This window comes from Stegodyphus dumicola, chromosome 1 (genome assembly GCF_044657685.1).
Source record: "Stegodyphus dumicola isolate Sdum_Otavi_A_Nest chromosome 1, ASM4465768v1".
Taxonomy (NCBI): domain Eukaryota; kingdom Metazoa; phylum Arthropoda; class Arachnida; order Araneae; family Eresidae; genus Stegodyphus; species Stegodyphus dumicola.
In genome coordinates, this window is record NC_140768.1 from 201,416,568 (window position 1) to 201,437,133 (window position 20,566).

The following is a 20,566-nucleotide window of genomic DNA, read 5'->3' on the forward strand; positions in this document are numbered from 1 at the left end:
CAAGATTCAAAAATAAAAGCTATTAAGAATTTCCCACCGCCCAACACCGCCAAGAAACTTTCGTCTTTCCTTGGATTATGTTCTTACTATCGATCTTTCATAAAAGATTTCGCTAATATTGTTGAACCACTCTTAGTAATCAAAAGAAAAAAGAGTAAATTTACCTGGACAGCGGAAGCTAACACAGCTTTTGAAAGATTAAAAGAAGCGCTTATTAATGCCCCTGTTTTAAAATTCCCTGAGGGGGACGAAAACCTGGAAATTGCGGCAGATGCGTCAGACTATGCGGTGGGTGCGATTCTTATGCAAAATAACCATCCGCTGGCATTTTTTAGTAAAACATTGAATCAGACACAAAGGAATTATACAGCTACAGAAAGAGAAACATTAGCCGTATTAATGGCTGTACACAAATTTTGAGTTTATTTCGGCAAATCGCCAGTAACAGTCTTTTCGGATCATGCGGCTGTTGGTAGACTTTACTCGGGAAAAAACCTAACGCCCAGGTTAATAAGATGGGCTTTAAAACTCCAAGAATATAATATCACAATAAAATATAAACCGGCTAAGGAAAACAATGTAGCTGACGCACTTTCTCGTATAAAACTGGACGACGAAGGAAATGAACTTAAATGCGCTGTGTTGACTTCAAAAATTTTAGATTCTAGAGATACGGTTATTACTGAACTGAAAGCTGATCCTGAATTTGGAAATATCTATGCTTATTTGAAAGACCCCGAAAGCTTTGAGCACACAGATATCGATGCGATAAGAAATAGAGCAAAAAACTATGAAATAATAGATAAATTATTATTCTATACGAAAACAACAAACGAAAATCTTGAGTATAAGCCAGTCATCCCAGCCTCGCTTCGATTAAGCATTTTGTGGGAGTTGCACGAAAAAAAAACAGCGGGCCACCTCGGGGTCAGAAAGACTATAAAAAGGGTACGCGAGGCGGTATATTTCCTGCAATTATACAAAATAGTAACGGCGTATGTCAGGTCCTGCAATCAATGTCAGTTAATAAATGATATTAATTACAGCCCGGCCGGGTACTTAAATAGCATTCGCGCTACATTTCCGAATGAAATTTTAGGCATAGATCTCCTTGGTCCCTTCCCCCAGAGCGAGTTAAATAAAAATCGTTTTCTTTTAGTAATAGTAGATCATTTTTCAAAATGGATAGAAATTGTTCCACTTAAACGCGCGTCAGCCAAAACAGTCGCAGATGCATTCTTACACAGATACATTTTAAAATACGGTGCACCGATAAAAGTCATTAGCGATAACGGAAAACAATTCATTAGTCAAATATTTGAAAACATATGCAATGGACTTGGTATACGCCATATCAAAATGGTTCCGTATAGACCACAGGCTAACATAGCAGAAAGAGTTAATAAAAACATAGTAAAAATAATTCGCAGTTACGTGAGCACACATCACAAGCGCTGGGATGGCTACATAAATGAATTAGCTTATGCTTTAAGAACGGCACATCATGATACTACGGGAAAAACTCCAGCAGAATTATTTTTAGGCAGAAAGTTAATTACGCCTTTAGATAAATTATTCTTTGTGCAACAAAGAGAGCAGGAGTTTAAACAAAAGGACGTGCAAAAGCTAATTGATCAGGCGCTTAAAACCTCGGATACGGCAAGAAATAGGCAGAAAATTTATTATGATAGAAAACGCCGTGAAGCAGATTTTAAAGTTGGGGATAAAGTATTGAAGCGGAAATTTTCTTTATCAAGTGCCCCAGACAATTTTATGGCAAAGCTAGCTCCAAAGTTTGAATGCCCCTATGTAATTCAGGAAATCAAAGGGGTAGTATTATATCTTAAGAACGACAGAGGGGAAATCTGTAAAGCAAGTCCCGACCAGGTGTAAAAATACTATAATCCAAATGATTTTGAAATCCTTAAAAGTTTCTTGCAGGACTCAAGTCTAAACGAAATAGAAGGGCCAGAGACTGCAACAACTATTCCACCACCCAAGAAACGGAGAACTGAAGAGAGACCTAGCACTTCTACAACCCGGACGTCGGTATCAAAAAGAAAAAATGATTTTCAAACTCCGGCGTTTAAGAAAAACAAAAATACAGATGAACCGGGTAAAGAAACCGTGGTAAAGACGAAAACACCACCTACAAAGGATGGCAGGAGAAATTACACATCAAGGAGAACGCGCACACGGCCACAGAGTCAGGTGCCAGCAAGGCCGCCGTTCCGGAAACTGAAACGTCAGCAGGAGGCACAAAAATACGAGGAACAGAAGAAATTCATGAAGGACTCCAAACCGGAGGACGTCAACACCAGCCGTCCCAGGCAGAAACGCAAAGGCCAACAACCAGACGATTACTCCGTCAAGAGGCCAGCATGTAGAGGACGCAAAAGAAAGAGCAACGTGGACGACACTCGGAGATCAATAAGGAGAAGATTGACATCCATGAAACCTCTAACTTGGGATCAATTTTGCCAAAAACGGATGACGGAGTTTCAAGCATCGAAAACTCAAAGATAAGTTAAAACCTTCTATAAATTTTTTTCTCTTTTGTTCCGAAATGTTATGCATAAGTACGAAGTTCTATGTTTTGACGAAAGTCAATATGTCTCGGTTGAGACTTAGTTTTGTTTTACTTTATTTAGCTAAGGCAAAAGTATTATTTTCTTTAAATGTAAAAGCTAAAAACAAGCATTTTCTGTTGGTCGAAAGACTAATTCTGTTAAAGCCAAAATTTGGCCGAAGATAAAAATAACTTCGTATTCTTGTATTAATAAGAATTTTAGTTTCAGTGCCGCCAGCTTGGCGAAGAATGAGTAAAGTAAAAATTTATTTTCTCTTATTCATTTTATGGTAAATTGTAAAAAGCATATGTATAAAATTTTGTAAATGTATGTAAATACTTGAAGGTTATGTAAAAGTAGAATTTAGTCTAGAAGCATAAAATTGTGGATGCTAAAAGTGAATGCTTAAAAGCAATGAAGTCAAAATTTAAGTATTAAACTGTAAAGTCATGCTTTAGAGCGAAAGCCTGCATGTTTAAAGATGAATGAGGGGGAAGTTAGAATGAATGTGTTTTGTAGGGTTCTCCACCTACATTTGAATTTTTAAGACTATTAAAGTAGCTCATTGAGTTGTAGAATGTCGAAAAAGGTGTGTCTATTTGGTTGTTGAATTCTAACAAATCATGGTGGTTAGGGGAAGTGTTGTAAGACTAAAACACGAATATTCCCGTTTGACACCACACACGGTGGAGAGCCAGGGTAAAGTTAAATTAATGCTTGAAAAATTGAATGAATGTGAAGTAAGCAATAACTAAGAAAAACGAATCGTTAAAACAAAAATTTATTGTGTCAAGAAAGTGTAAATTATAATGTATGTAGAAAGATACTGATACTTATTCCTTCCAGATGCTGGAAGGAAAGACCAAGATTGATTGATGAAGTCCAGGAAAAGTTGCTGTAAGAAGAAAGCTTTGTAAAGAGTAACATAATTTTAATATATAATTGTTACATAAGATTTTTTTTTTTTGTGTAAACGAGGTTCTCGCCAGTTAGTTCAGAATTAGATAAACTTACAACAGGTCGTTTGTAGGACCTGCTTCCAAGTTTTCCAAATTCTGGCAGCGGCAAATGTAGGGTTTATATTTATTTTAACTAACATTTATTTTAAGTTTAAACTATCTTTCCTGTCAAGCCTTACTTTCCCCTGGAACTGCCAATGCCAGAATATGTAAATTTTAGTAGAACGCGCAAGGATTCAAATTATCAGCGGAAGTATTCTGATTTAAATAGGAAGGAAACAAGTTCGGAGATATTCTCTTACTTAGCGAGCGCGGAGGTAGTTAGCGAGAATTGAAGAACCCCGCGTTGCGGCCTATGTGCTTGGCGGGAAGTAGTGGTCATCGTTCCAGTGAGCTTCAAGTCTGCTGAATTAGCAGCGGTATTGTAAAACGCGGTGAGTTAGTTATTTTAGAGAGCCTCGTAGTTAGAATCTTGTCTTTATTTTCTTTTCAGGTTATTATTTTTATTTGACTGCCAAGTTGGCACCGTCTGTAAGCGTCAAGAGAACGCAATTGTAATTTATTACGTTGAATAAAAAGGGACTTAAACCCTTCACAAGCTTCTATCTTTTATACAAGTTTTCACAGTCACCTCTTGGTTGCGTGCAAGTTGGAGGCGCGCAACGTTATACTCTAAAAAAAATAAAGATATGCTGTTAAAAGTGAAAAGTCCTGAGTCGTCATTTTTCTCCGTGGTGCAATCACTCCAGCTTTGTCAACCATCTGCCAAAACGTGAAATGGAATAGCCTCACCATTCACCCACGATGTGTTAGAATAACTGAAAACGTTACATATATATATATATGAAATGTAATTTCCCATACATTATTTGTTTTGTGCAGCCGGGGCAACAGGAATGAGACAAATTTTGGAATATAAAGTGGTAGGTTTATTTTAGCATCCATCTCGTAAGCGTTCTCCTCGTACCTTGAGCAGAAGCCCTACTTATACATATGTGTACGTCACGAGGCTCCTCCAATCAGCGATATTAATTGAAATCACGAGGTGACGCTATCTTCTCATCAGGAGTGTTCTTAAGTACTTTATGTAATATGACAGATTTATGAGTTTGGCGATTTGGCGGGCGCCAACAGGTTAATATATTTTATACTAAAGAAAGGATTTCGCCAAAATTTAGGAACAGGGATGCAATTTAGGTGGAGAATCGCCAACACATTATTAAGCGATATTAATAGAATTTAATTTAATCAATTGATTTAAAAATATCATTACAGATTATCCCCCCCATCTGAAAAGGCTTGCATGTCGCAGCCGTCGACCCAAGACAGTCCAGATAGTGAGAGCAGAAAATTTAGTTATTATGAAATTAAGTGAGTAGGAAAACTGATTGGATTTACCTCAAGGCACACAAAATGTTTACATAAAATATGACATAAAATATTTGAATATAATTAATACAGTATATAAAATATAATAAATGATTAATGAAATTATAATATAGTAACTAAGTGCAGAACAAATAAAGCACTAATAACATATTGCTGGTTAGCTACGCGGCAATAGGAAATATAGGAAGTAACTGAATTTGTAAGTTTATATCTTAGGGCATGCCATTCACAGTTTGTGTATGAGTCCGTACAATCATTAGAGTTGTCATTCAGGCTCATCTTCAGTCTTTTACTGGTTTTTGGAGATCTCCGGATCATTTAATTAGCGCTAGAATTATGGATCAGCATTGGAACTGAAAGCATTTGAGTTTTTATGTCACGATACTAGAGCTCTTATACTCTTGTTGAAAATACACATTTTGCTAGGTTTTTAACATATTTTGTCACTCTATTTTTCTCTTATTAATGATAACAAAACAAAATTTAACTTCCAACATCCATACCAGTTTTTTGTATACGATGCTGCAGAAACATAAAATGAAATTCAGAAATTTCAACAACTGAAATTTAACTTTTTCAACTGTTACTACAATTTATAACACAAACATAGGAAAACATGAGCTCAAGGAAATGTGAGGGTATAGTACTCTACTTGTAGTATAGCCTCAATTGAGTGTTTCCCACACGGAAAGTGCATTGAACCTGAAACTCAAGTTTGAAGGAGCCCAGTAAAAGAAAAGGCCAGACAAACTTTGCAAGCACTGAGAGATAAATCAACTATTAAGAGGGACAACAGGATGAAAACTAAAAGAAGGGTTATGGATTGTTTATTGATTTATAAATTTTGATTTATTCATGATGTAATTTAAAGTTTTCAGGTGGATAATAGAACCTTAATTTTGACGCATGTACAATCTCAGTTGGTTTCTTCGTGTGAAAATTTTCCCTGTCGATTTCATAATTAACTTCAGATAATTTATTCATAATCTGATAAGGGTCTGAATAGGGTAAAGCCAATTTTCTAGTATTTGGGTATTCAAATTCCTCGTAAAGGACAAAATCTCCAGGTTGAAATTTAGATTCTACAAATCTGATGTCATATCTAGTTTTATTCTTTCGGTGGTATTCGATAGTTCTTTTCTTTGCTAAAGCCCTTGCTTCATTTAAGGAAGGGTATTTATTTTGATCAATTGGAGATTCAAAAGGGAGGTTACCAAATAGTAAGTATGCTGGGGTGAACTTAGTTACCGTATGAGGGGAGTTGTTATATTCGATAACAACTTGCTCTAGCACTTTAGTCCATGGTACGTTTTTAGAAGAAGAATTTACTTTACACTTTAGTCGACTTACTATTGATTGATTTACTCTTTCTACTTTACCATTTGTCTGGGGATGGTGAGATGAAGTTAAAAGTTGTTTAACATTATGCTTTTTAAGAAATTTTTTAAATCTAGAGGAAGTGGAGGCTGCATTCCTGTCACTCAGAATTTTTTCGGGGACTTGTATTTGAAATATTTGTTTCAGACAATTGGCATAGGTTTCTGAAGTTACACTTTTAGAGGGAAAAGCCCAGACATATCTTGTTGCATGGTCAATAACTATATGTAAATATTTTTTTGTAGAATTATAATAATTAAATCCTCCCACAGTGTCAATAGAGAGACATTCGAAAGGTTTGTCGGTTGGGGGTACGTCTTGCATAAGACCAAATTTTTTCTGTTTTTTCTTTTTATTAAGTTGACAAGTATGACAATGTTTAACAAAATTTCCGATATCTTCGCTAAAATGAGGCCAATAATATTGAGGGGTGATTAAGTTAAGCATAATTTGAACTCCCGGGTGACCAAAATTTTCATGGGTTTTATTCAACAATTTTAATCTTAAAGATTTAGGTACTACAATTTTATAAAAATTCTTTTTCTTAATTACCATCATATCATTTATCTCTTGGTAATTTTTTCCGCAGACATTATCAGTTTTTTGTTGTTGGATTATTTCATTTCTATCAAGTAAATGTACATAATGTTGGAGGTGCTGTGAAACAGGATGTCTAGAAAGCATGTCAGCTTCAATATTGGTAGAGCCCTTCTGAAAGGACAAACCTGAAACCAGTGAAAAGCATTTGGGATTCCGTTCCGGGTGCAAAGTCTACAGGGACTAGGTGGCAATGGCAATCTATTTTGAGAATTATAATTATGATGGCTTGTAAATCCTGGACCACTGAACCGATTATAAAAATTACTTGGTCTCTAAAAACGTTGGAAATTGTTGGGTCTAGGAGAATCTTGTCTCACAGTAGTTTCATAGCTTGAAGCTGAAATTCTACTTCTATTAAATCGATTGTAATCTTGGGGACTGTTCCCAATCGGAGTAACAAATCTGGAAGGTGCACTTTTGATTTGTTGATTTTCGCTAATCTTAATAAGCTTATGGACATGAGTAAGCCAAGAGATGGGGTCAGAGGGTGCGTTGATCGTCATTAAGGATTTTAATTCTATAGGAAGGCCATCCGTCAGACCCTCCAAGATCATTTCATGAGTTAGATTTAATTTTTTACCAATATCTAATTTTTTTGCGAAAATATTGCGTTATGTCCTCTTTATGATTGTACTTGTAATTGGCAAAATCACCAAACGTAGTTAAAGTGGGGTCGAAAAAATTTTCCTTTAAAATTTGGACTAATTCCACATATTTAGTAATTTTATGGCAGTTTTTGACATATACGCTAAGTGCATTACCTTTTAGATATCGAGCTACATTATTAAGCTTCCACGTTTCATCTTTATCTAAATGAGTTTTGTTAAAGTACTCAAGCCATGAATTTATATCCATATCATTCTGCGCGTCAAAGGGAATTATACTTGTTTCAGGTTCAGCGCTAGCTGCCCTTAATGAATCATCAGGATCAGAGAGGTTTTCATTAGCCATTATTCTTTTAATAATACTTTCATAAATAAAACTAATAATACATTCATAAAAAAATTAATAATACTTTCATAAATAAAACTAACTCAAAAATAATACTCTTTAAATTTTCCCAAAACGATATTAAAACCAAAATACATCCTTTAAATACCAAATTTAAAATACATTTATACCAAAATAATACTTTTTAAAATTTTCAAAATAAAAACACTATTATTAAATCAGTAATTATAACTCAATAGTAATAATATCATTTGCATCGCTAGTCTTTTTACTAATTGCTTCTGTTTGACTTATTGTGACGAGAATACGAGTGATGAAATCGACACGAAAATACACATTTTTGTGCACTCTTTAGATTTTCGCAAATCACGATCAATCACCACACAAGCACAAAGCTCTCGAGAGCAACACAGAACGGCGTAGACGTAGGGAAAGATTTCCATCCTCAAAAGTAGGTCAACGATAAGAGCACATTTGATGAACGACGAACTTTCGATGGAAACACAGATCACACATCACAGGGGCAGAAGGATGCTTCTCTGGACGTAAAATAATCTGCAGAATACCAGAATACAAGTAAGAGAAGGATGATTCTCTTGAAGCAAGAACGCCTAGAGAAAAATGTAAAACCATAGAAGTCGATCTAAAGTGCGTAACATTTTATCCGTATAATCCTTGGGGTATCTTCTTTTTTAGATAATCCCTTTGAAGGTGGTATCCTACCGGCTTTCTGAAATGTAATTTCTCATACATTATTTGTTTTGTGCAGCCGGGGCAACAGGAATGAGACAAATTTTGGAATATAAAGTGGTAGGTTTATTTTAGCGTCCATCTCGTAAGCGTTCTCCTCGTACCTTGAGCAGAAGCCCTACTTATACATATGTGTACGTCACGAGGCTCCTCCAATCAGCGATATTAATTGAAATCACGAGGTGACGCTATCTTCTCATCAGGAGTGTTCTTAAGTACTTTATGTAATATGACAGATTTATGAGTTTGGCGATTTGGCGGGCGCCAACAAGTTAATATATTTTATACTAAAGAAAGGATTTCGCCAAAATTTAGGAACAGGGATGCAATTTAGGTAGAGAATCGCCAACACATTATTAAGCGATATTAATAGAATTTAATTTAATCAATTGATTTAAAAATATCATTACATATATATATATATTAAGTTTTTTTATAGAACCTTCTGAATATTTAAATGTTTTTCCTTATGCATATACAGAGTATTTCAGAAAATGGGTTACAAACTTTCACGAGAGATAGAGCACACTTAAAAGACGGAAAATCACACATGAATGCATGGTCAAAAATGTTTTCTTGGCGCTGTTGTGACGACACAAAACACAAAAAAAGAAGGACACGAACAGCATGCAAAACATGTTTTATTTTATTTAGTGCAATAGAAACAACAAATAAAACCAAAAGCAGGCAACGATCGTCATTAAAGAAGATGTTCGAAATTACGACCCCAGACTGTGATGCAGGCCTCACATCTCCGGCACATGGAAGATGCATGACTCACGGTTCCTGTACTGTGATTCGGGTCGTAATTTCAAGCAACCTCTTTGATGATCATCATCTATTTTGTTCTTATTTCTTAATTTCTGCTACACTGAGCATAATAAACATTATTCTAACCCTGTTCGTGTGTTTCATTTCTTGTATTTTGTGTCGTCACTACAGCGCCAGGAAAGCGTTTCCGACCATGCATTGCTATGTGTTTTTCCACCGTCTATCTCTCCTTAAAGTTTGTAACAAAAGATTTGTTGAAACCCCTTGTATATACCGTGTCCTTACTTGCTCTTTTTTTTTATAGCCGTTGGTCACAGATGTATACGTGCAGTTACAAAAGTGCTTTAAGTGACACAAATGTTCCTATTTTTGTATTTTCAGATGTAAAGAAACTAATTTTGCACAAAATACGAAATCCAACTTTTTACACTTTGCCCGGTCTTACAAGTATATTTAGGAAAATGTTATACTCATTATAAAAAATAAAACTTAAGAAGTTTGAATCCCGTGCGATAAAGATTGAAATAGATATTTAATTCCTAAATTTTAAAATTTTGACGTCATTTTAAATTTCATTGAGGTGCCATTTAATGAACAAATTAGAATAACTCGAGGTTGATTTTTCCCCATTAAACGCTATTCAGTGATATCCTTTTGTGATTTACAATGCTTTTAAATTATAATTTTTACGAGTGGCATGTGTTACACAATGCACTCGTGGAATGTAGTAAGATTTAACACCTTTATTCACATTAGTTTTACACAGTTCATGACCAATCCCAGCCATGAATTCTCTCAAAGATTCTTAGCACGCATTATCACATAAAAAAAAAATACAAGAGCTGAAGACGCTAGTATTGTGATATGTTCACAAACGGAACATAACCGCCCGCCTTGACATTATGTAATCATTCAAAATTGCAAACCTTACAATGAAAAGCTTTTTACTGTGTCACAATATAAAATACAGGTAATACGTTGTAAACGTCAACATGATAACATCAGAAACTATTAAATATCAACAACTATAATAAGGAAACACAATAATTACTTACAAACATACATTGTTTTGGTTTAATTTGGCATAGGTATGATACAAACTTAATTAATTAATCTCTTGAAAATACAGATTTCCGTTTTCACTGAAGCTACTCTCACCTTATTGCCCTCACCTAGAAATATCTGTACGATTCTGCCAAGAGGTCAGTTACATGTGGGACGTTATCAGTCTTTAAAATTATCATGGTTCGAATTCACCACATATCATTTTGTAAAAAAGATCACTCGGATTCTCATTTGATAACACGTTATTAGGTATTTCACACGCTTTCTTGGCATGCTTTCGCGGTGTGGTGGTCTGCACCCTCAGCGCGTATTCTAGAGGTCCGCGGTTTGATTCCAGGCGAAGGCGCTGCTAATTTTTCATCTTTCCTGCTTCTGAAAAATTCTAATGTCTCTACAGTGACGCCAGAACTAAAAGGGTGTTGGATGATGATTCACCTCGCCCAAAATTTGGCGATTGGTTCCCCTAAAAACACCAGTAGTCGTCCTTTAAAAGGGGAATTATATAAGGTATTTCTCCTATCTTCTTAGAATGCTTTCGTGGTGAGGTGGCCTGCAAGCTGGGCGCGTATTTCAAAGGTCCGCGGCTCGATTCCCGGCGAAGGCTTTGCTAATTTTTCATCCTTTCTGCTTCCGAAAAATCCCAATGTCTCTACAACACGAGTCCCCTGATGACCATTAGTCAACTCTTGAACTGGTGCCACTCAATTTACAACAAAAGCCTTCAGTTGGTACAGCTTCCTTTGCAATCATGAAAGTACGATCATGGAGTCACTCTACAGATACACATTGTTCACAGAGATATTTAACACTGATATTAACCTTGTAAGTAAGACTGCCGCATTCTAGGCTCGAAATAGTGACTCGTTTCATAGGCGAGACTGGAATTTCTAGTCACTAGCCTTGTTTTCTCTTCTCCATCTCTCCAACGGGGCTTACAGTATATGGCTGCTCCGTATACTGCCTTAGAGGTATCTGCAAATCCATGAAGTTTCATCTTGTATACTTTTGCAATAAAAGTAAACCTTTCACCTTCTATTTTCTTATCACATCCTATTCGGCAGAGAATTTCTTTCATTCATCAGCTTGCTTTTTTGGCAGTGGTTCATACCAATTCAGTTTAAACAGCCACAAACGATGGAGGAATATTTTGGCTTTACTTATGATTGGCCCTAGTAAACAGATCGGGTCGAACAGTCTTGAAATTTTGAACAATATTGGTCGTTTATCAATAACTATGTCCTTATCGAGTTTCACTCTAAAACTGAAACAGTCTCTCCTAGACTCTAGGACGCTCTGTGGTGATAATTACCTGTTTTTTGGACTCCAAATAGCGACACTTGGGTAAGCAATTAAATTCCTTTATTCAGGATGAGTAGCTCTCCTTGTACAAAAGCCTCGCCCACTTGGCTATGGAAAATAAATGCATCATGATGAAACAGTAGTTAGTTGGTCATCATTGGAGGTTCCTCCGCAGAAGCAAACAGAGAAGCACTTGGTATAAAATCATGGTCCGTTTTAAATTCTATATGATACGTTCTGCGCATGCTCGCGCTGCCAAGACGGCATTGTATTAGCATAATTTCCGCGACGCACTCCGAGTGTTGCAGATTCTTCTTTATTAGGAAAAGGATAGATGTGGTTATCTTCCTCAATTTCAGCATGATTACTGTACCGCTTGTCTAGTGTCATTTTTGCAATCTTTAGTATTACAGTTAACTAAGAAAGCTCCTTTACTGCAGTCAAAGCTTCTGCTTCACTAAGGACATCGTCCATATAAAAATTTTTAAGTAAGATTGATGCAGCTAATGGAAACCTTGGGCCTTCATCAATAGAATACATTATTTCCAGCGCGCGACGCTGTCTATCGGAAATTCTAAAGATATGCCGTTTTTAAATAGTTTTAGCCCAAAGAGACATTATAACAGGTGTTCTGGAAACGTGTATGTGTGTGTAAATGAAAACAAAACGCCCCTTTGGGTGTAATATAAATCTAGAAGCTTACAGGTTTTTTAAAAAGTTTTTTACAATGAAAAATTTCTCTAAATATGATTATAGAGACCAAGGAAACGTTTAAAAAACTGGAATTCGTAATTGTTACAAAATTAACTTCGAAAATGAAGGTCGGGTAAGGACTTTGCCGGCAGGTTCAACATATATATACGTTCAAATCTGATACATATATGCATTTAGATCTAAAATCAGATACATATACCCATTTAGATCTGAAACTGTACCCTGAAGTTTTATTATTGTTAGTTCATTCTCTTTCCCGTCTCCGAGAAAACCGTTTTGATTATTATCTTGTAGAGCGAAACTGTAATGTGCTTGATTGTCAGATGTATATTTTAGATTAGTTCTGTAAGTGCACCCATAAATGTAAAACAATAGTAAAAACTTTTAAGCGGAGATATTTAAAGTGTTTTTTTTTCTTTTCAGGACCGCTTCAAGCTCGAGTTTGAAGCTCAACTGTGTTGTCGTAAGCAAAGACAGCGTCCCATTTTTGAATCAGACACCATGCAGTTTTCCTTGCCATCTTCGTCTGCTTTGCAGAGGAGCAGACTTTTGGATAATGTTGTCGGTGAACTCGAGAAATATCTTCAAGAGGAAGAGGTACATCCTCAACAAGAGAACACGGATCCTAAGAAAATAATGGGTCCAAATTAAATGTGTGATTAGTATTCATAAGTTGAACATGGTGTCATATTACCGTGTTGCGTATCTGGTTTCAGATAAAACTTTGAAACCTAACCCAGTGAAAGTGTTATTACAAATCTTTACATTCATGTGAAAATTATATGCGTTATTAAGTGTTTACTCAAATACAACATTAACGACATTATTATTCAGCTCATATCTGGAATCTTCATGTGAACAATTTTACATTTTTACAGCTGTTCATTGGCAACAGCTGATATGTATTCTTCATTTCATATTTTGTATTCCGCAAAGACAATTGCGAATTTTGTTTTAAACTGTGTTTGTACTTTTGTGATGAGAACATTTGACTTTCTTCAGGATTATGTTAAAAAATCTGAGCCATTTTTTTTAAAACATTAGTTGATCGATTATTAAGCATTCAATAAATTAGATTCGTTGTAATGTTTTTCTTTCTATTTAAAGAAAGTTCTACAGAAGAATTTTGCATGCATTTTCTAAATTATTCAAACAGGTATTGGGAAACAAACAAAACCGCTTATGTAAATTTCTAGTTTTGAATCGGCAGTGTCTTTGCAGACGCCTAATACTGAATGTTCTTAAATAAGCAAAAGAATCTTCCTGTATTTTAAAGTAACTTTTATATTATTTTGTTTTTTATTCTTTTAAAAACGCTAAAAGGAGGAAAAGGAGTTTGCCTTCTTGGGAAGGCAGCATGCTTTAAAAGAGATCTGTTTTCGTCGTTCGTTTACTAGGATTTTTACTCTGTTATGTTGATTTAAAAGGAAAAATAATAGAGCAGAAACTAACCGATACTGTTTAATTCAAAGAAACTTAGGTATAAATAAGGTTTAGGAAATTTTTTGTCATTTACTGTGCAGATAATGACTCAAGCTGAATCAATAGTAAACCGCGTTTAATTTTAACCGCTTACGAGTCTCAGACATAATTAGCAATAATGAAATAAAAATAAATAATAAACATATTTCGTACTAGCTTAAGTAAGAAATGGATTAGATCTGTTAAAAAAAGTGCTAAAATTATGTTTTCTTCTACTTTATTTCTTTTAGAACAGTTTACTATATTATTAACTGAGTGTTGTAAACGACCTGAATAAAGCGGCTTAATTTATAGTAATTTTACCAAATGTGGAAAGAAAAAGTCAATACTTATCGTCTATTAAGCTTACGTTTTTAGTTATTTGATTTTTCTACTTACATGCTGACATTTTAGTTATTTCATCTAGTAGTTACGTATAAATACGTCATTTATGTTATATACTAAATACATTTTATTATGTTATACAAATGTATTTTTACATAAAATACTGGAAATATTAATTCGTGATTTTAGCAAATTTTACTACATTAATGAATTAAATATCTATTGTTACAATGAAGAAATGCTGTAATAAAATAATGTTATATTAAAAATGTTATGGTATTATCCAAAGCAATGATGCAAATTACCATGTGTGCCCAAGCAATACGGGATTTTAAATTAAAATAAATACATTGCGTAGTATAGAATGCAATAACCCTATTTTAAAATTCTGACAAATGTTATCTTCTTTTAATATATTACTAGGAAATCAGAATAACTTATACTTACTCCACACTTGTCTAGTACCACTAAGACATTTTATCGTTTCACATGTAATTTTTTTTCTCTAGCAGCTACTAAATTAAGCCGTTTGAAAGCACGGTAAATTCTAGTATGTCACATAATCATACTATTTCGAAAGAGACAATATGGATTTCACCATCATTTTTACAATCTTTGAATGTTATACTCATAGTTAATTTACTCACGATCGTGAGAGACGTGTCTGCTCGTTAAGATCCTTCTAAATAAACTTTCGACGGAACATTAAACACTGAGAACTCACGGCTGCTGAGCTGTTCATAAATTTATGAACATTACTTTTTAAGTATGAAGAAACTGCACTAAATTACGTCTGCTTTATTCTTTAAATGGCGCTCGCACACAGTATCACGACGAATTCGTAACCGAAAAACATCCTTCTTTGATGAATGAAGACACTTGCTTCAAAATGAAGATAATCGAAACGTTCTATGTTGTACTAATTCAGAAGTCAAACAACAAAAATCAGCGTTATATTTACAAAATTTTCACGGGACTAGTTTCGATGGTTTTACCGAACCACCATCTTCAGCTGCAAAACCGCAAATGAACCAGATAGGAAATAATGATTAGATAAGAAAGCCTGGACAAGAAAAAGAAAGTGGCGCCATCTGTTGGTGAAACAAGAACTAAAACATAATTTCTTTAAAGGCCGAAGGCAAATTTGGATTGGAATTAGGATCGTTAACTAGAACAGAAAGATTTTTATGAATGTGAAATGCCTCTAGAAAATCCAGTTCTCCAATGGAAGATGTTTTTTGAATAATTTTGGCAGCAGAAAAACTGAAAGTGTGGTTTTCGGACCAACAATGTTGAGCAAGAGAAGACTTCTGTGTTTCCTTTTTTCTAACATATGCCTCATGTTCCTTGACGCGAAATTTTAAGGCTCTCTTAGTTTGGCCAATGTAAATTAAACCACACTGGCAAGGAATCCTATAAATACCCCAGGAATTCATATCCGGAATGGGGTCCTTGAGTATGGAACTCGGAATTTTATTGATGGGAGAATAAACAACCCGAAAGTTAAATTTCTGCAAAATATGTGCAACTTTATAGCTAATTGATGGAAAGAAGGGAATGACAACAGAATTTTTATAATCTCCTAAAACAAGAGTGTGCCTTTTAGTGTGTTGAGAAGAGAATTTTTTAACTGCTTGATTAATAATGTTGGGTGGAAAGCCCCTGTCAATAGCTATTGCTTTTAAATAATTTAGTTCTTCATCAAGGGCTAGTTTGGAGGAGTGTGGTTTAATTTACATTGGCCAAACTAAGAGAGCCTTAAAATTTCGCGTCAAGGAACATGAGGCATATGTTAGAAAAAAGGAAACACAGAAGTCTTCTGTTGCTCAACATTCTTGGTCCGAAAACCACACTTTCAGTTTTTCTGCTGCCAAAATTATTCAAAAAACATCTTCCATTGGAGAACTGGATTTTCTAGAGGCATTTCACATTCATAAAAATCTTTCTGTTCTAGTTAACGATCCTAATTCCAATCCAAATTTGCCTTCGGCCTTTAAAGAAATTATGTTTTAGTTCTGGTTTCACCAACAGATGGCGCCACTTGCTTATTCTTGTCCAGGCTTTCTTATCTTATCTAATCATTATTTCCTATCTGGTTCATTTGCGGTTTTGCAGCTGAAGATGGTGGTTCGGTAAAATCATCGAAACTAGTCCTGTGAAAATTTTGTAAATATAACGCTGATTTTTGTTGTTTGACTTCTGAATTAGTATTTATTCGGCGTGTTATTGTGTCTCAATAGTTCTATGTTGTTTTTAGGTCACAGTTGTCTTGATTACACCAGCGAAATTTAGCAAATTGAAGATATTTCACTATACCATCACTGTAGACGTAGTGCGAAGATTGAAGCGTAGCGGGGAAAACGGGACCGAAGCCTCCTTATCCTGCTGCATGTCGTCGAAAAAGCCGGGGAAAAAACAGGTTCAGTGAGAATTCATGCACTCTCGCTGAGCGAATCTTATGACGATTGATTAATTCCAGTTCAAATGTCAATGTTGGCATAGTCATCTATCTATACAAGCATTCATACTGTACAGTCATCCAACTCGTTCATTCATTGTCTCACATCTGTATAGTCATTCTAGAATTTTTGGGGCAGAAAAGGAAAGATAATCCGCAATAGCTCCGCCAGGATCCGAAATGTGGACCTTCTGATGATGGCCTGCCGTGCTTTCAATTGCACTACGAAGGCACATAGTAAGAATAAAGAAAATCCCTTTCAGATCTATTGCTGATGAAATTTTTCTTTTCTCAAAAGGAATCATTTTTGCAGAATGTTAGTAGTGATTTTTTTATTTTATTCTTATTCATTGTTACTTTTGCAAATATTTGTTAAGGAATAAAGAGGACACAATAGAATTTTAGTAAGTATTGTTAAATTATGAAACATTCTATCGCAGCATTTTTTCATTTAACCCTTTAAACATCAAAACGACCAAGACGCCCTTTCATTCAAATGACCACAGCGACCGAATCGGCCGATATTTCGACACTGTTTACTTCTCTCCCGATAAGGTATGCAGTACCAGGTGTAGTTTCCCCAAATGCATTGTATCAGTATATTACAGACAGCTTGACCTAGAAGGATTTATTTATGGTTTCTTATGTCTAGGTCGCGGGTGGCATTTAAAGTCTTCACACTTCTTTGTGCGTTAATGGACGGAGAGTGGAAGAATTGCTGTGAATCATGAATCGGCTGTTTCGGTATTTTAAGCATACAGTTTAGCGAAGGCTTATGTTTTCTACAGGTTAAAAAGGTTCGGTTTTCTAAGAGTTCAGTTTCTAAGATTTCTAAGGATCTGTATTTCTGTCAGACAATAAAAAATGCCTAGAACCTTAAATCTAATCATACAGTGCCTACCTTTTTAGAGCTCACGAAGGCTTTCGATAGAGTTTAGAAGCACAAACTAATTTTAAAACTACATGACACTTTTAATCTTCGAGGAAATACTTTATCATGGATAGCAGACTTTCTGCGGCAAAGACATGTTAACGTAAAAGTTAAAAAAACTATCTCAAGCTGTTATAAGCTTAGCCAAGGAGTCCCTCAGGGATCGGTTCTTAGCCCTATACTCTTCATTATGTATTTGGCTGGTATGTAGAAAGTGCCTTCTTCGGATATAAGAATTACATTATTTGCAGACGACATTGTTCTCTGGAGCTCTAACACTAATATAACTGAAATAGAACTGAAACTCAATAATTCTCTGGCAGCTTTGTCAAACTTTGCTGCAGATTTGAAATTATGCCAAAACTGTTAACCTAGCCAAATCAATTTTTACTTTTTTTACTGCAAATAAGCACATTTACAAATATCAGCCTAAGCTGAGGCTGAATAATCAGGAAATTACCTATGAGAAGCACCCTAAATGGCTGGGAATTATCCTAGACCCTGAATTTACATGTCATAAGCATATTGAACACATTGTTCTGAAACGTAGAAAGCGAGTAAACATTCTTAAATACATTGCGGGTAAGGACTGGGGAGCTGATGCGCTACCCTCAGAACTACTTATTTGACACTCATTTCGTTCTATGCTAGAGTTCGGGTTTCCAATTTACTGTTGTGTCTCTGATTACAACCTGAAGAAATTAGAAAAAAGTTCAGTTAAGTGCTGCCTGCATTATTACTGGGTTGAGGCACACTGCCCTATGGAAATAGCCCTTTTTGAGGCCGATTTACAACTTTTTCAAACTATTAGAAGACTAACTGGCCTTGTTAAATACTTTAACAAGTTCTCTCGATATGGCCAATACAATAAAACTTCTGAGTACCTAAATAAATGGAAAAACACCCCTTTGGCCTAGTTGATTCCAAGAGCCAAAACGTCTTGCAATCTCCATTCACGACAGTGATGTCTAAACCCATGGGAGGGCGTAATATAATCTTTCGTATTTATAGGAGCGGAAAATTTACAGCGAAAGTGAGCCCTCACTTTCCGCTCACTTTCGCTGTAACTTTTCCGCTCCTATAAATAAGAAAGATATGTTACTGATCATCTTAGACAGTTGGCCTTGGAGGTAATAGACAGTATTCCAAAAATGCTTCCAAAATCTTCATAGATGGCAGCAAAATAGCTGACTATGCAGGTAGCAGCATTTATGTTGAGACCTACACCGGAGGAAAAATGACACTCCGTCAAAGTAATCATTGTTCAGTTTTCAGAAGTGAGAACTGATAACAATCAATTTAGGACTCGAGGCTTTACTAACGGAGCAGAATTTTGAAGATCTATGCATCTTATCTGATTGCCGAAGTTCACTCCAACATCTTAGTAATTAGATTTACGTAGGCGATAAGAGTAGTATCTCTGTCCTACAAAAACTACACCTAATTTCTTAGTATCGCGATATTTATTTTCAGTGGATCCCATCTCACGTGGATCTTTATGGCAACGAAATGGCGGACAAACTAGGAAAGAAGAGCTGTGGCCTTTTAACTCTCTCCTCTTCCGTCCTTCCCTATCTGGAATTATATTCTCTGAAAGCATCACAAATCATGGTGGCGTGGTTGATGCCCCCACCCATCTCTGGTACCTGGGTAGCAGGCCTGGTTGGACTCTAACCCTTGAGTGTGACAGGAGCTCCCGAACTGCGCTCTTTTTCATGTTCTGTTATAAGCCTCTCTTTAAAGGTCGGCATGAAAATCTTTGCAGCATGTTCCAAGTGCCCAGAACATCAGGCGTTTGCCGAGCACATATTAGACTGCCTGGGCCTCTATAGGGATGATATTTATTCCAAGCCTCTGCTTCTGCTCGACGTTTTTCGAGCCAACGGTCTTTTGGACCTTGTCTGACTTCGTCAGAAACCAGAGGAAAAGTAACAAAAACAAGAGTTTAAAAAACCCTTCTAAAAACCACGAAGTCTGTTCTTTTGTCCGTACCTCTACTGTCTTCCACAGAAGAGATTATGCGTCAAGATCATCACAGCTACCTTCTTCAATAAAATGAAGGAATTCAAACAAAGGGGCAACAACATAAAACGGGTCTGATTTGAAGATTTGAATATCCAGCATTCTAAACAGAATTCTCGAAATTTACATAAATGGATAAGTATTTCATTTTAACGTGTCTTAATTTCTTTCTCTGGAACTTCTTTTTCATCTATGATCGTTTCACTCTCATCCCTAGACACACATTTTCTATATCAAAAATGTAAATATTATCAGCAGCATTTATCTGTTAAGTTGCTCTTATTTGCAAAGCATTAAGATTTCATGAAATAATTCAAGTTAATTTTCATTTTGTTTCCGAATGATGAAATTGGAATACAAAGATACATATTACCTTAATAATCTAAACTTATTGCTTTTGGTTGAGACGAATGCTAAGGAGACAAATTTAATTAGAAAATTTTATAATGCAGTTAAAAATGATTTGACTTGTTAAACACCATTCACTAATGCCCTCAAGATGAAGTATAAAAATACATATTTAGCTCATATATCATTTTTATAAAAGTACTAGATCTGATCGGAAAAGTGCGAAAACAATAAAATTTTATAAAAGTATTAGATCTAGTACGAAAGTACTGGCAGCAGTCAAATTAACTGTGAATATTTTACGCACTACTAGAATTTAATAAATAGTTTCAAAATTTATTTCATTTTTGTGCTTTAAGGCTAAACTATATGCTTCGCATCTTATTATCGATGTTTTTCATAAAGCGATTTCTTAAGACCAAACAAGACCGACACATTCCAAGCTTAATATTTGCGCTTTTACTGCATTTCACTCACACTGGTAATGGAAACGGCAAAAAAAAATATTCATACATCGCTTGGTATCTGGAAAACAGTTTTGCCAACTGACATAAAA

The 20,566-nt window shown here is 35.4% G+C and overlaps 1 protein-coding gene across 2 annotated transcripts in view; it reads left to right on the forward strand.

The window, feature by feature from the left end:
* Positions 1 to 14,446, forward strand: part of LOC118191182 (tachykinin-like peptides receptor 99D) — a 221,636-nt gene extending 207,190 nt beyond the window's left edge. The window contains exon 4 of one of the 2 annotated variants that reach the window (XM_085824769.1): positions 12,869 to 14,446. In XM_085824769.1, coding sequence (XP_085680895.1) covers positions 12,869 to 13,096 — 228 coding nt within the window. In that variant the 3' untranslated portion in view covers positions 13,097 to 14,446. The remainder of the gene's footprint in view (positions 1 to 12,868) is intronic. The other variant, XM_085824773.1, reaches the window with a different exon arrangement.
* Positions 14,447 to 20,566: the final 6,120 nt, after the last annotated feature.